The 17,390-nt window shown below is 35.4% G+C and overlaps 1 protein-coding gene across 1 annotated transcript in view; it reads right to left on the bottom strand.

The window, feature by feature from the left end:
- GPC6 (glypican 6) overlaps positions 1-17,390 on the bottom strand; it is a 730,796-nt gene that overhangs the window by 485,766 nt on the left and 227,640 nt on the right. The window contains exon 2 of the mRNA XM_065740816.1: positions 13,914-14,072. Within this exon, the coding sequence (XP_065596888.1) occupies positions 13,914-14,072 (159 nt within the window). The remainder of the gene's footprint in view (positions 1-13,913; positions 14,073-17,390) is intronic.

Here is a 17,390-nt window from a genome sequence, read left to right as displayed (position 1 = left end):
AAGCCTGACAGTCCAGAAGCATGTTTTATGTTAAACAGTTAAATATGATAGACTGACAGCATCATCATAAAAGTTCTCTATCTTTCTGAAAGAATGATTCTGAGATTATTGACACGAAATATGTCCCTTGCATTATTCTTCTCTATAGACTCCCTAAAAAACTTATGTTATTTCTACAGTATTCTCCAATTTCCCTCTGAAATGGCATTGAACACTTGGGAAGGAAAACCAGATTATTCTCTCTCCTACAGTCATGAAAATCAGGTTTCTTACTGTAAACTGAACTGCTCACAGTTATTCAAAACATAAGTTGACAAACAAAGAAATGTGACTTTTATTTAGAAGATAACTTCTCTCCAAGAAGGAACTACTCAATCATTTACAAATAGTAAAGAATCAGGTGCAGAAAAGCTACAATTCACCTCAGTTATTTAATGAACAAATAACATTATCATCTTAGAAAGTGCGAGCTGTTTCCATTGTAAAGCACAGTACATCTAGAGGTGAAACCTGGATCTATTTCCTTAAGAGACTTCAGGTCAATATGCTAGCACTACATAAACGTGATACTCAATTAACTCACACATGTTTTGCAAACAAAAGCTGAGAAGAAGCCTCTTAGCTAGTGCAAAACTTGCTGCACTCATTCATAGATGGTCTATTAGTGAATTTGATAGTGTTCAGTCTTGCTGTGTAGTCAGATAGTCTTTGTAACAGGCTAAGTGGCAAGGCATTGGTAGAAGAGTATGGCCCTTTCCTAAGAGTTTGAAATCTACATTAGTGCTTTGATGTTTTCATGTTGCTGCTAAATGTAAATATTAAGGCATTAAATTTTCATGTTACTTTCAAACTTCCAGACCTCTTAAGTTTGTCATATTCTTGACATTATTTTGTCCTCATGCCCCAAAATTACTTGCCACACATGGCTAGACTGCTGAATTTTTGCATTTCTCCTCCTCATCCTCTTTGTGTTTGCTCTAGTTTGGGCTGGGATAACTTTCTTCGTAGTGACTAGTGCGGTGATGTGTTTAGGTTTCAAGATAAGAATGTTGATCACACACTGGCACAGGTTCATAGGTACATTAGGTTGGAAAGGACCTACAAGATCATCTAGTCCAACCATCCTCCTATCACTATCCCTACCCACTAAGCTACTAAATCAAATCCCTTAGCACCTCATCTAAATGCTTCTTGAACAGCGCTAGGGACGGTGCCTCAACCACCTCCCTAGGCAGGCCATTCCAGTGCCTGACCACTCTTTCAGAGAAAAAATGTTTCAGTTTCATTGCTGAGCAGTACTTACACAGAGTCAAATACATTTCAGCTTCTTGTGCTACCTTCCAGTAAGGAGCTATGAGTGCACAAGGAGCTGGGAGAGGACAAAACCAGGACAGCTGATGCAAACAGGAGAAAAAGATATCCCATATCATAAGAATTTATGTTGAATAATAAAATGGGGAAGACATAGCTGGGGCGTTGAGGGGAAGCCACTAGTTGGGAAGTAGTCACATTACACACCACTTGATTGTTATATTCTACTATTATTACTGTTGTTATTTTACCTTCCTTTTCTGTTCTAAAAGATTGCTTTTATCTCAACTCATGAGTTTTACCTTTCTCTAACCCTCTTCCCTATCCCACTGCAGGAGGGAGAGTGAACAGCTGTGTATGCTTAGCTACCTGCTGGGTTAAACAACAGCACCCCCCTTTCTTTTATCAAAACAAAACAAAACAAAACAAAACAAAAAATACCTATGGTTATTTTCTCCAATTTAACAAGCTAAAAGTTTTTAGCTGTTTTAAAACTGGCTGGTGGTATGCATGATCATCACAGAAAGGTGACCTTGATCTTAAGCTTCAACATCTAATATTAAGGCTGGTCATGGTTAAACTCGTAACTTTAATAGTATTAAAGAAGACAATTTCAAATGGAAGGATATGTAAGGTTGCAGTAACAAAAGGAGATTTAAAGGAAAAAAAGAACCAATACCTAAGAACACTGAGGCCCCCATGTGAGTTTCATTTGATTTTTAAATCTGGAAATGTATTACTTTATGTAATTTTTATACCTTTATCTTTAAAAACTCACTGATAAATAATATGCCTTGTTTTGCACTTTTATCTGAGCACTCTATAGCCAGGAGAAAAATTATCCTGTTAGCAATATGCCTAGGGTGCACCACGTAAAAAAAAAAAAAATCATCTCTTTATATAAAATATAAATAAATAGAAATATAATGCCTCTAAGAAAGGATTTATAAGTAACAAACCAGAAATAATCTCTGGTCATAATGTTAACTTGTGAGTTTTTTCAGTACTGCTCATACCCATGTGAAAATAACAAGATGTATTATCAATAGGTAATTCAGGAATATCTTCTTTTGCATACAAATCTTCTCAGTAAGTGCCCACTGGGCTTGTGCTTATTCACCATTCTGAAACATTTATTTTCATTTCAGATATTATGTAGAATACCTCTAAGATCACTGTTATTTATAACTTAAGTATGAATTGCAGCTTTGTTGGACATGGTTAAAGTACTGAAAACAACAAAATAGCGTTGATAACAGTATTGCCAGCCTGGATGATAACACATTTCCTGTTTAGTCAGTTTATAAACAGCAGTATTAGAGATGCCAATTTAAGAGATTAAGACATTCAGAAATTTTAGTCAAGCCAGGAATGTTTTGTTGTTGTTGTTGTTGATTGTTTGGTTTTTAAATGCTTGTTGTTTCCTTTCAAATGTTTCCTTTTTTTTCTTTTCAATTGTTTCCTTTCAAGCAGCTGTGTGACACTGACCTGTCTGCCAGGTTAAAGCATAACCGCTGAGTTTGTGTCCATTACCCCTTGATCTGTTGTTAGGTACTACTGTAAAGAACCTAGGCCCATTTTTTGACATCCTCTTCCATAAAATATTTGTTTAAGTTGATAAGATCCCCTTTTGGCTTTCTCTTTTCTAGGTTGACATGTCCTAGATCTCTCAGCCTTTTTGTCATAAGAGCCTCTAAAAATCTCTGCAGCTCTCTTCTGGATTTTCTCCAGTAGTTTCCTAGCTTTCTTAAATCAAGGAGTCCAGAATTAGACATAGCACTCTAGATGTTGTCTTAACAGGGCTGAAGAAATTTGGAGATACACCTCCCTCAATCTGTTGGGAATGCTCTTGCTAACGTACCTCAGGCTACCACTGTTCTCTTTAGCTACAAGTGCATATGGTTAGCTCTTTTTTTATTATTATTTTTTTAAGTAGTCTATCTTTGAGATTTAGCTTCCCATTTTGGTACCAACACAAATGTGGACTAGTATCTTAAACCCTTGTAAACGAATTAGTACTCAACTACTTAAAGTTATGAGTTATTTTTTCACACATGGGGTTTTAAATTTAAGTAAAGGCATATGAGTTTGATTATTTTAATCATACTTAGTTTTTTGTTTTATTATCTGAAAACCTGAACCAGTACAATTCTATTTTTAGTAAGGTACATTACATTGTCACATTGTACTTTGTTCAGTTTTACCACATTATCACAGAATCTTATTCTTATACTCTGTCATGGATTTCTTTGCATGTGAAAGAAAGCAGCTAAAAAAAAAAAAAAACAACCAAAAAAAAGCAAAAGCAACAACAACAAAAAAACCACCAACCACCTCATTATGGAAGAGAATGTAGAAATGTAAGATACCAGAAACTCCCTATGCTTTTAGGCTACCCTGTGAACAGTTAAATATTTTATTATCGTGCCAAGAGTAGTATTGTCTCCCTGGCTCTGCTGTTACAGCTGATCAATTATTACTTTGATCTAGGGCTGCAGAAACTCTCCTATGAAGAAAAGCTGGGTGAACCAGGCTTGTTCAGCTTGGAGAAGACTCCAGGGTGACCTCATTGCAGCCTTTCAGTATTTAAAGAGAGCTTATAAACAGGAGGAAGACTGACTTTTAATACAGTCTGATAAGTAGTAGGACAAGGTAGAACAGCTTTAAACTATAAGAAGGGAGATTTAGGTTAGATGTTAGAGGCAAATTCTTTACTCAGAGAGGAGTGAGGCATTGGAGCAGGTTGCCCAGAGAAATTGTAGACACCTGGAGGTGTTTAAGATCAGGCTGGATGCACCCAGGGCAGCCTGATCTGGTGAATGTACCCCTGCCCATGGTAGGGGGTTCCAACTAGACAGGCTTTAAATCCATTCCAGTCCAAGCCATTGAGTGATTTTTGTTGTTGCAGGTGTTGTTTTTTTGTTTATTTTCATTTTTTAAGGACTGTGTAAAATCAGAGAATAATAGAATTTGGGTACAGTCAGATTTCTGACTTGCAATACCTTCCTTCAACATGAAGCACTATTACATAGTGCATTTGAAAATGCTATCTGTTTCTCCTTTACTTTTCTAAGATCTCCAATATTTTCATACTTTATTTAGGCAGGAAAGTAAGTACTTTCACAAGATTGTACAGATTTAATAAGGCAAGTCCTGCTCCAGTGATCACAACTATACATTAGTTGCATGATAGTGTGAAAAATAATGAAGATATGCCCATAGTTATTCAAGGAGAAGGATGCTATGACTGGAGGTTAAAACATCTGCTGCAGTGTTATTTCCAATAAAAGGGCTAAATAAGCACTTAATATGAATTTACTTTCAAATTAAAAAATAATAATAAAAACTGATGTTTAACATTTCATTTTTATTTAACGGAGAAACTGTCTTGTAGGGATTCCTATCCTACAGAGAACTTTGTTACGTCCCTAACTTCAAGCATGTGGCCTCACAGCTTGCTGTAGCAGGTAGTCTGGCAATGAAATGTAGTCTGGCAATGATACTGCAGTAAAATAACTCCAGCTGGCACAAAATCTTTCAGATGATACAAATTTGTTTTAAATCCCTCTATTGGAATTTGAAGATACATCTATTTATACGAATTTTAAGGAGTATGACATAGACATGGATTGATTAATATTTAAATAGTATAGCTGCATACCTGCTAAATAAATTCTTTAAACCAATAAAATTCAATCTTTAAAATGGCTTAATTATCAGTATTGTTGAAATGATGGCTAATACTGAAAGTGTAGTTATGGAGGAATGTGTTGGAGGATTTCCATTTATTAATGATATTCCAAGAATAAGTCTTATACAGTTTAATAGAAACAGAAATGTGTGATGTTGGTTATTCCTTGCTAGCCTACTTGGGCAGCTGTTACTAGCATCACACAGCTCTCGATTTCTTCTCTATCTCTGAACTGTTTTTATGCCACTCTGATGCTTCTAAAATGGTATTTAAGCTTCACATTGACAAATAAGAGTTCTGTGTGTGGTCCAGGGTATGCAGTACAGCTAGAGATCAGTCGATTGATTTACAAACATCTTTCCTCTGTCTGAAATGTCACAATTCCCATTGACTGCATTACTAGAAGGAGAGATTTTACCTTTAAGCTCCATGATTGGTCAGATTTTGTGGGAACATTGATTTCCTGAGATTAGCTTATAAAACTGAGGGAAAAAAAAAGATAATTTTAGACACCTGTAAAATTAAAAAAGGATGTCTAATAGTGCCGATACATTTCACAAATTCATAGTATTTCATTGTGTGATAAACAAGAGGTATCAAAAATTTATTAGTTTATGTGTACCTCTTTTAAATGTGAATAGTTGACTTTTCACTCGAAAATGACCTTCAGCTTTCATTTCAAACCCTTCAAAATACCTTAAAATACTGAAATTCAGTACTAACTCTGTATAGCACTGTCTTGATGTGGAATACATTTTTTATCCTCAAGTCTTACTTCTTGCTTTGTGGAGTTATTGAAACGGTATTTTCTTAAAAAATTGTTTTCAGTTTTTGAAAAGTAATGAAGAAAAATAGACATTATTTTTATTTATTTATTATTTATTTATTATTGCTTCAGATACTAGTTCATAGACAGCAGAGATCACTTTGTCTTCCAGACATGACTCCAAGGTCCTATCAAACCTTGTTTCAGTTTTGATGTAAGGATTTATAAGTTGGCACCTTCCTTAAACTGCTTGCCCCCATGAAAATACCTCAATATGAAAAAAAGGAAAAATTACTTAAGAACATAATCTCCTCAGCATGGTATATGTACTGTGTTGCCAATTTGCTCTTATCTGTAGAAATGAAATCACGTCTTTGCACCCACTCACTAAAGTTGGTACACAATGACTGTCTCCTGTTGTTTTTTTTTTTTTTTTTGCCATGATCTTGCTGAGATTTTATTGACTGAAAATAGCCTACACTACTGACATGAGCTGTTTTCACCTCCTTCCTTCCTTACATATGTCTAACATTTTATCTGCAAGTGTAGCTATTCAATATCAAGGATAGCCTTTTAGCTGTGCACTGGTATTTCCTAACTCAGATATAGGGAATAGCTTTTTGGTGCTCTCATGATACCACAAGTGAAAGAATTAACAAGAGAAGGGCAGCAAAAGGACAATGCCAGTGTATTACAGTCAAGACATCCATTTCAAAAACAGAATTTCTGCTTTTAATGAGGGCTGGGGACCCTTGCTGATAAGGTTACAATTTCTATTATCCAGGGTGCTGATACTATGTATGAGTACCTCTGTTTTCAAGCTTGGTTGTTATTTACAGTTTATTTCTTACTGAATGATTTTGTCCTTGCAGTATGTCAGGAGAACAACTACGGTCTGAGCAAGAATCAGGGATGGCTAATAGACTCTGATGGCTGATTGTCTGAATACTGATGTCTGACATCAGTGTTATGAACTTGAGGCAGTGTTCTTTATTATCTCATGAGTCAGTAATTTTACTTATGGACTAGCATGTTTAAGGCTTGGAAAATAAATTACGAAAACAGTTTCCCTTGTAAAATGTTAAAAACACACCATATTCAAAGCTTAAGTGAAGAATAAATATCATATGAATTCGGAAGTGTTTTTCTTCAACCAGCAAAATAAACTAGCTCACCACCATAGTATTTACTTGCCTCAGTATTTTTAATACCTCTTTTTTTTCCTCACAAAATTGTACAGAACTTGGGAAGGGTATGACCTTGGTAAAAGAGAGAAACCCAGAGTCTTTAAAAGTGTTTGGATGCTTCATCACTGTATTCATCAGAATGGAATTCAAGTGAATAATTGTTTACTTCCAGTGTATAAGTACCTATGTATGAACCAAATGCCCTCTCTGATCAGTACAGAGAAATACACACTTCAAGAAGAGATTTTTATCTTATTTGAGTAAACTTTAGATCTGTGTGACTTGTGTCTATAATTCCTATTACTACAGAAGTATTCTACTCTGTGGGCTTCTAATATTCAACAAGTCGAATTCTGCTCTCTGTTTAATAGGAAAAATGCTAAATCCTTGGCCCCTCAAAGCCTTCTAAGGTTTGGCTGTACATGGACAGCATGCTTTCACATGAGATCATTGTGAGAGTGGACAACATCCACGCGTTCCAGCACAGTGCAGCAGCTTGTCCTTGTATCTTCATAAAACTGATGCAGCTAGATGGAAGATTACACGCTCCACTGATGAGCTGAGCTGCACTTAGCACATGAAGCTGCAGAAGAGCAGGGAGAACAAGCCATTGCAAATGGCTTGTGCTGGCTGCAACAGTGTGCAGGAGACAGCAGTTTCTGTGGTATTGCCTTTCAGCATGACAGCTGATCAGGATATAGCAGTTTACAGCCCTGGCAGGAGACTGTCCTTACTATAAGGCCAATACTTCCTTTCCAAGATTCACAGACTTGCAGCCTCTCATCATTCAGCTGATCTTAACATAATTTATTTTGATCTAACATAAGTGTGATTTACAGGCAAAATTTACCCCAAAATATAAAACAAGGTTAAATAGTATTATCAGTGCAAATCCTAAAGAATTAAACTCTAAAATATTCATATGCAACAGAGATTCCTCTGAGTATTTTATCAACCCTGATAGGCCCAGATCAGGTCCAGATACTTTTATATTCAATTAAATGTTGCCTGTCAAATAAATGTAAGGAATCCTTTATCAGAAATCTCTATAATGTTTAGAAACTTGCACCAGATGTCCTACAAAGGTTTGCAAACAATTACATGCTATGAGTCAGCAGATGTTATTACTATAAGGCCTGTAGTTTAAGAAGTGCATAAGTTACATTGTTAAAACATAGGATGAGTTATATAGAAATTATGGCCTGCTAACTCCTTGGCAGCCTAACAGTTGTAGAGTTTTAAAAAACCCACCTGTCCCAAAATGGGTGTAGCATTTAATGGGAAACATAAAGTTACACTGAAGTTACGTAATGCATAGAAAACAAAACACCAATGCTCTGACCATTACTAAAAAGCCAAAATACCTGATATCATAGTGTTCATAAAGTGAAGTTTACGTTCTATTGCAGACACTGCAGCACTAGAATAATATGGGTAGATGCACAATGTTGGCAGATGGTGATGTATCTATCTGATGTTCCCACACTCCTTAGAAGCCTCCTGAATTCCAAATAGCTATCGGGAAAAGGCAGATTTTTTTTATTCTTTATTTCAAAAAAAAAAAAAAAAAAAAAAAAAAAACCAGAGGAAAGAAAACCAAGTGAAAATCATGCTCTTTCAATGCAAGCAAAGCATGAAAAAATGTGCTCCTCGATGTCCATGCTTTATCTGCACATTGTGACAGTAACAGTGTGCAAGTAGAGTCATGCTGGCTTCACAGTCCTCTGCAGAAGTCCATGAACATAACTTAAGCTTCAAGCATAAGGCAGGCCTAAGCTGGTCTGGCAGGCTTAACAAAAAGAGTGGAAGGGGAAAGGCCAGAAATCTTTCATTGTCCGTTTAGCTGAATCTGTATATATTCTGAGTTTAAACATCTCCCTTGTTTTCTTCCCTTCTTTGTCGAATTTATTCTGGGTAGATATACCTTGCTACAAAAGTTTATCCCATTTAAGAATTCTTATTTTCTTGGAAAGACACTTCATAAAACACATTTTTGCCACCTCCCATATCAAGGAAAGATTCTTAATGATATATTTTTTCTTCCCAGTTCTTCCATAAATTGTGCGAGAAAGGGGAATACATTCTGTGATGCTACCTACCCTTACAGGTATTGTTTTGGTTGGTTACATTTGAAATTTTCTTTTCTACTCTTCAATGTACACTGCAACTTCTGGTAACGACAAAGAAATAAATGAGGCACTAATGGACATATATTGCTGTTTTCCCTCAACTGGGAAAAAAAAATAAAAAAAAAAGAAGAAAGAAAGAGATGGGAAATGATAACCCCTGTGAGATATAACAATGTAGATCAGTTCCTGTGCTATTGAAAATTATTTTCCTTCCATGGCATCATACCTCATACATTCTGCTGAAGGCTATCTATAACCATTCAAGTTCATCACAGCTATTCTTACACATTTTAACACCATTGCCAAGATTTCCATCCTTTTTAAATGAGAATGAGGAGACAGTATCTCCTATCAGGGTCAGATGAATTAAGCTTAAATAATTTTACTTTCTACAATTTTTCTATAGTTATTCAAAGGATTGGTGAGAAAATGTTACTGAACAGATACTTGTCTTCTCATTAACATTCCTGTTAAAACCTTCCAGTAGGTCTGGTTTGGGCTGCTGATAGAGCAGTTCTTAAAAGAATTGGCTTGTCTGTGAAACAGCTGCTCAGCAATGCCACTATGCAAGGGAATTGTTGATAATAAGATGATTCTATTATAACTACATTGGGAGCATAATATATATTAAGCTGCCTTGAGGTATGCAGTGGGGGCCTAGGAATTAGACCATGATTGCTTGTCTCTTGCAAGGAACAGGAAACAGCTGATGGTTTTGTGTCTGTTCAATTGAATTAGTCCCACTCTCAGACTTTAGTTAGATGAAAAATCTGCCATCACTCCTCACTTCCTGTGTATTTCCTGCCTGTGTGAAGGTTTGTTATTTTTTTTCCTTGAGTTAGGGAGGGTTTGTATCTCCTGCTGCTGACATAATTGATTATTTACTATTTTATAGGAATTTTTCTAATTTCAAGGCTTTCTTAGGAAAGATTATCAGGAGGAGATTCCCTGGATCCTCACTCACCCAGCAGTGAAGCTCCAGATACCAAATGTTTGGAAATGACTGCAATATGGCAATGCACTGGTGAGTATACTGACAAGGGCATTACAGACTGACCTCAGATACAGATACGTAAACAACTGTATGTATGGCTTATTCAAGAAAAATGGCAATGCATGTTGTGTAGTGACTTATTCACATTTATGATTTAAGATATACAAACCAAATGAGAAATACTACTGTCAGATTTTTGACTATCAGATATCGCAAAGTTACACATACTATGAGGAATAAAACACACACCTAAAAAAATGATCTGGAGGAGTGGAGCAATTAAAAGTCACACCAAAGTAACAGTCCCTTAGAAATGTTGTTCTCAAATAAATAAGAAGTGAATAAGATCATACAGGGCTTTAGGATGCTAGAACTAATTGCCATCTAAAATGAAAAGCATGTAATTAGTTCCAAAACATTTAGTAGTTTCTACAGTTCTCTGTAAATAATTTCATTTTTAGCTATTCTTGTGTATTGTTATTCCAGATTTTTGTTATTGTAGACATTTGGAAAGTATTGTACATCAGGTAAAATGAAATAAAAAAGTGACCTAGAAATGACATTTAGGACCTTCCCTTCTACTCAGCACTAGTGAGGCCACACTTGGAGTTCTGGTACAGATTTGGGCTTCCAGTACAAGAGCAATATGGATATATGGGTGCAAGTTCAGCAGAAATCCAGTAAGGTTATTACAGAATGGACTATCTCACATATGAGAAAAGGCAGAGAATTAAACTGTTCGGCCTAAACAAGAGAAGATTCAGGAGGATCTTATTAATGTGTATAAATTGCTGTTGAAAGAGTAAAGGATTGAGATCAGGAGATCCCAGTGTAAGGACAAGAAACAATGGGCATGAAGTTATAAATAGAATTGAAATATCAAGTTCATTAAAAAAATAAATTAATTGGGACACATATTTTCATTGTGAGGATGACTAAGCACTGGCACAGGTTGCCAGAGAGTTTGTGGGGTCTCTATCCTTGGAGATACTCAAAATCCCTGTGGGCATGGTTTTGAGCAATTTGCAGTTACTGACCCTGGGGTACACTGATTAGACTACTTCCAGAGATGGCTTCCCATTTCAACAGTGGTGTGATTCTGTGTAAGATTATATGACTGACCTGAGGCTAAATAGGCAATCTTTAAGATACAGTAGAATTAGTTTCATTGATGAAAATTAGATCATGAATAGTAATCAGGGGCAAAACCCTGACAGGGAAAGCAGACCTTAGATTAGCTCTCAAAAAGCAAATCAGAAAATCCTCTAACCTATACTTAAGTGTATGAATGAAGGCCAGAATATAAATGATAGAGAATTCAAACTACTGCAAGATAAGAGAGGCAAGGTACACAAAGAACAGATCATTTTTCAACATAGAGTTCATGCACTGCTAGAAAGCCTTACATTGCAAAAATTAGTATTATCGTTAAATAAATATAAAATTAATATTAAAAATCAACAAGAACTTCCACACCACTTTGAGGAGTTTACAGAATGACATAGATGTCTGTACAAACATGCAGGCTGTCAGCAACATTGTTCAGAATAACTCCTCCAGGGAGCAATCACAATACGCTCCCTGTCTCAGCTTTTCTTAAATGCTCATATATTCTGGTATGGCTTAAATTTCCTACTCTTGATAAAATAGGTCCTGTGCAAAACTTGCATGGGATGATCACAAATGGCTGTATTTGTTTCATCATTTGTGGTATACTAGCATCTAAAGGCAGATTCATGCTTCAAAACTTCTTTGTGCAATCAAACTACCAAATTAAAATAAAGCAAAACAAAAGGACGTGATCTTGAAGAACTAAAATATAAAAGTTATCTAACAATCTAATATTTGCTTTACATGAAAAAGTGTCATACCATTTTAAACTGAAAAATGACTAGATTTTTTTTATGTAGAAAGATAACCTATTAGGTATCTGCATTTTTTTGTGAATGTGTTTATCCCTATAGAAAGACTATGTAGTTTTTCCAGACAAGTGAACCAATTCTAAATAGTTTTATAACATTATTAAAATACCAAAACTGTACAGAAAATTCAAATGCTCTTTAGTAATATTGAGACTTTGAATTGCAAATTACCTTTAAAAATGTATGATAAGCCACATAGTTTTTTAATCCAATTAGAGGAGATCAATAAAAACCCCAAAATACAATATTTATAACCCGTCAACAACTTATATATAGGTTCACTACCATCAATAAAGACAATGGTTTTACAGCATTTCGAGTTACTGAAAAATCCATAATATGCTTAAGTTCATTACAAAACAAAAATGCCACATGTTGACTGAAAATTAATAATATACCACCTGTCATGAACTCTGTCTTAAAGAAGCCCAGTATTTTCATTAAACTGCACTGTTCACTGAACACCAGTGATCTTGCTTTCCTCCTAGAAAACAAGGAAAGCTGTGCAAATGTTGCTGTTTTCAAACATCTGTTCTGCTTGTAGACTTGCAACACTGTGCACAGCTTCTAGATTTTGTTTCTAAGTCCTTCAAGGACAACTACAGTTTTGAAAATATAGGACATGAAAGTTCAAGATTCATGTTAAAAATTGAAGGCATAACAGTGTAGGACATTGCACAGCCATCCGCACCAAGTCCTTCCAAAGACTAGAGACATTTTATAAACTACACTAGAATTTGCTCTGTGTCATATTGAGATAATCAGTATCAGAACAAACATCATCTATAATAGGATAAAAGGAATGATCCAGAATTACTCCACAGAGTGAGGGACATCTTCAATTTTTCATAATGCAATCTCAAGATTTCTACATAATCTTCCACTTCCAAGAATAACATTTCCACTATTCTCCTACATATGTATATGTGCCTCATTAGCTGTTTTTTTTTTTTTTTTCTGTTGTTGTTTGTTTTCCTCAGCTTTACAGGGCCTGTTTGTAGGATTTCTACCTCCATGCAAAGAAGCAGCTCTTCTTCCTCTGCAATGATGATTTACACCTCTCAGTGCCAGAGTCATTTCTATCTATACATATACTGAAATTCTCAGAAAGATATTCAACACATACATATTTCTTTCATAAAAATGACTGAATATTCTGAAGCTCTTTTGCTCCTTATTAATCTGCAGTTTATAAGAGGAGCTCAGTGAACTGTGGCATGCAAATAGAGATACACCTGCAAAAAAGTTCATTCATAAAGACAATTATTTAAGAAAATGTGATAAGAAACTCTTAAATTTACAAAATTCTGAAAAAGCACCAGAAAAAACTGATTAGAAAACTGACTTTATCAATTCCTTTTAGGTAAAAAAAAAAAGTATACAATACATCTGGAGTGAGTTGCATAAAAGTACCCCCCAAATGCAATTGAGGCCTGTCTGTTTAGAAGCCCCAGAAGGACTCCACAAGACTGTACATATCACAAGAAAATCATGTAGGAAAATACTGTAGTTATAAAGCTACAAAAAGTCGGAGTACAAAAAACCGCTTTCCAATAGAAAAATCATGGAGATCCACAGTTCATCTTGCAACAGTGAACATAATTTCAAACCTAAATTTTGCATTTGAAATCAGGAGACAAAAATTATAAACCTCCCTATGCATATCTAATCTTTTTTTTTTTTTTCAACATTAGCCAAGCCTGCAGGCACTTAAGAGTCTGATTCTTTATGTTACTGTAATTAAAGGCAATACTCATAAGGCTGGTAAGTATACCAGCCATAACTTATCTTAGCCAAACTGACAACTGCAAATATTTTACCAAATTGTAAAGAAAATTATATTAGCATTCATTCTGGCTTACCAACTTTTAAATCCCATAACCTTGAAAATATGTATATTATATCCAGCCTACCATCGAACTTCTTGTGCCGAGAGACAAAAGTGGTGCGTACAAAGTGACTTGTCTCCTCCACCAAGTTTTCAAACTCCAGTTTGCTCTGCTGGCTTAATTTGTCCTCCATTTCTGATGTGCAGCATGTATACTCCTGAGGGCAGATTCTCAAATGTTCCCCTGGAATTGGAAGAAAAAAGGCATTAAAAATATTTGAACACACATGTAAACACATCAGAACCCAATATACATATAACTTTGCTTCAAGAATGTGGGCTATGTAAAGATATCTTTAAGATTTGACCACTTCACTGGGAACAATTTGTTTCTAATCAACAGTTTTGCCATAGCTGGGCTCTCCCAGTGAAGAGAGACACTTTGCAGTGCTGTATTGATACTTCAGAAACATCTCAAGATGAAAATGATTCTTGAACTGAAGAAGCCTTCTACATAAGCAAATGTGTTCTTAAAAATCCTAAGACAATTGCTTGTTTTCTCTTAATGTTCAAAATATCTGGAGAAATACCATCAGAGCTTTCCTGCTATCAAAACTCAAAAATCATAAATTATGTATTTCTGTAGGTAGGTTCCACTTGCCCAAATGTACTAAAACATTCTCCCCTTTTCCCCTTCCTTCCATTCTGTTTGAGTAAGTGTATTTTAATGATTGTGTCTGGGTGCCACATATTTTCTTGGACAGCATTTCTTGTCAGATCAAGCAAATGCTTCACTGAATGGGAGAAAGCAATGAAGAGTTTAATTAATGCTTATGTTATACAGAAATGCAATGTAAAAGGTAATGAAAGCTTCTTATTTAATTCAATAGATTTATCTCTTGAAGCACGGTGCCAGTTCTTCTGACAATATTGCTTTCTTCAGTACAATTTGCAAGTGGAAACCAATTCTTTAGCTCATGAAATTAAAATGGTCTGTTATTACATGAAATGTGAATTTCCAATTGACACTGTACTAGGGTGTCAGAAACATTTAGCTCAGTTTGTGTGAAGGTAGGAAATTCTATCATTCCCTCCCGAGAAATAAAAAGAATGATCTGCCTGTATGATTAAAGCTACTTGTAAAGCAATGAAAACATTTAGCTTTCTGTACACCAAATCCTGATTAAAAAGCCCTCTGCAAATCTCTTAGAGGTGCAAACAAAATGATATACAAAGCCCAGGGGTTAAATAAATATGGGGGACCTGATTCTCATTTCTATCAAGGCTCCTTTGTATCACTGCTGAGCCATAAAGAAGATTTAAATGCAATTTATATCTACTTTAAGGCTACTGTTCACCATTGTTATTATGTAGCAAGGAGAATCAGGCCCTGAGGTTTACACTTCCCAGGAGTACAATACATTTAGCTGCTGCGTCATTTTGAAAACAGCATCAAAAAAGGTTTGTACATGCTTAGAATAAACATTGTCTTGAGTTTGCTGTCATTTTATTTCAATTTTTAGTTTACTTTCTGAATTAAGTCTTTTGATTTGAAGCTCAGTCATTCCTCAACCCTGACCCATTTACCGACTTAATTTGTTGTTCTGCAATAGTTTGTAAGATATGAACTGTAACGTTAAGAGACTTCTTGCAGTCTCAATTCTTTTTAAAAATCTCACAGCTATAAATCTTTAGGAAGTATCCCACCAGGACAGCTGAGACAAACTGGCCAAAGGGATATTCCATACCATTTGGTGTAATGCTGAAGAATAAAACTGGAGGAGCTGTCTAGAGGAGGGGTCTGATGTGTGTGGACTATCTCTGCATTGGTCAGCCAGTTGTTAGTAATTGCAATGTACATCATTTGTTTCGTATACTCTTTTAATTATAATTATTCTTTACTTTTCTGCCCTATTAAACTGTCTTTATCTCAACCCCCAAGTATTACCTTTTTTTTTCCAATCTTTCTCCTGTACCACAGTAGGGAAGGGAGAGAATGGCTGTATGGCATTTAGCTTCCTACTGAGTTAAACTACAACAGATGTTATGTCATGCTGAATATTATGACACATTAAAGTATACTGACTTCAGAAAACAAGTCAATTTTGCATCAGTATTAATTTTGCTCATTTTTTTATTTGTGGTCTTACTTTACAACAAAAACTACTTTACTTTAAAATCTAACTTCCACACTACATACTTAGATTCCTGCTGTACTTATTTTTTCTACCTATGCACATATTTTCCTTATGTTTCCTTGTTTAATTCAGTGGATATTCATTCATTCATGAAGCTGTTAACTGCTGACACATAAAATTTCCAATTACATAAAGTGCTCTCAAATTCTATGTCAACCTGTTGCCTTCCTCTCCTAACAATGTGTCTTCCTAAACCATCTACACTAACTACCTGTCTTCATCATAATTTGCTAATTTATAATCATCTTTCTTTTAAAATGTTTCTAGACTTTCTCCCTGAATTTTCTTGTAAAGAAATAGAATCATGCTACTCTTGATATTCTGTTTCAATTTCATCTTTTTCCTCCTCCGATTCCATCACTAGAGGCACAGGTCAGATTACAGATAAAATAAATACAATTATCTTTCCTCTGTGGCAATGGAATGCCTGTCCTCTGATCAGTCTAAGACATTCAAGTGCACTAAACAAAGAAGTCTTAAGAATTTGAAGCTCATAAGCTCTATTATGCTTGCACTGATCATGAGTGGCTGCAGGCTCCAAAGACTGACAATCTGGCAAAATCTTGGGCCATTTCCTGGAAATGGTGAATGGAAACTCACTGACAAACCACTCTCTGTATAATAACCCTAATTAGATTTTTAAAAGCAATGATTACTATCTTGTGTTTATTCTTATTAAACATACTGAGTTAGCAATAGGACAATTAGTAATGGCCTAAAACTTGTAAAGCCTGAAGCTCTGTACTAAATTCTTTATGGTAAGGGTGATAGAGCACTGCAACAGGCTGCCCAGAGAGGATGTGGACTTTCTACAGAGATATTCAAGACCCGTCTGGACACCTAACTGTGTCATCTATTGTAGGCTACCTTCTTTAGCAGAGTGTTGGACTTGATCTTGAAGTCCTTTCCAATCCCTGTAATTATATGATTCTGTAGCATTCAACTTTTATTAGAACAGAGAATTGTTCTTCAAAAAATAAAAGTAGTCTCAATTTTCTCAAAATGAAAGTAGTTTTTTCTTTATCTTCAGAGATGTGTGCTCTAATTTGGATTTTTTCCTTATTTTGTGCACATCTGTGATTGAATCTGCTTGAATTGGAAAAAACTCTGCAGGCTCTATTTGATTGTGCTTCCTCTACTTCCTGAACAGGATCATTTGACATTTCTGTTTTGAAATATATTGCTCTATTACCCTGAAAGGAGGTTAATCACTGGTTTGTGTATTTACCCACATGAAGCATTTTGCAGGCTGAATATGTGTTCACAGCTAATCTACCAATTCTTGCCCTGGGAAACTTCATACGGTCTAAAAATACATGCTAATTTTAGCAAAGACTTTGATGTCACAAGTGGCATTGGATGTA

Source organism: Cyrtonyx montezumae, unplaced genomic scaffold (genome assembly GCF_038088225.1).
Source record: "Cyrtonyx montezumae isolate F1298 unplaced genomic scaffold, pur_monq_1.0 scaffold_3, whole genome shotgun sequence".
NCBI lineage: Eukaryota > Metazoa > Chordata > Aves > Galliformes > Odontophoridae > Cyrtonyx > Cyrtonyx montezumae.
This window is presented reverse-complemented; position numbering and strand designations above follow the sequence as displayed.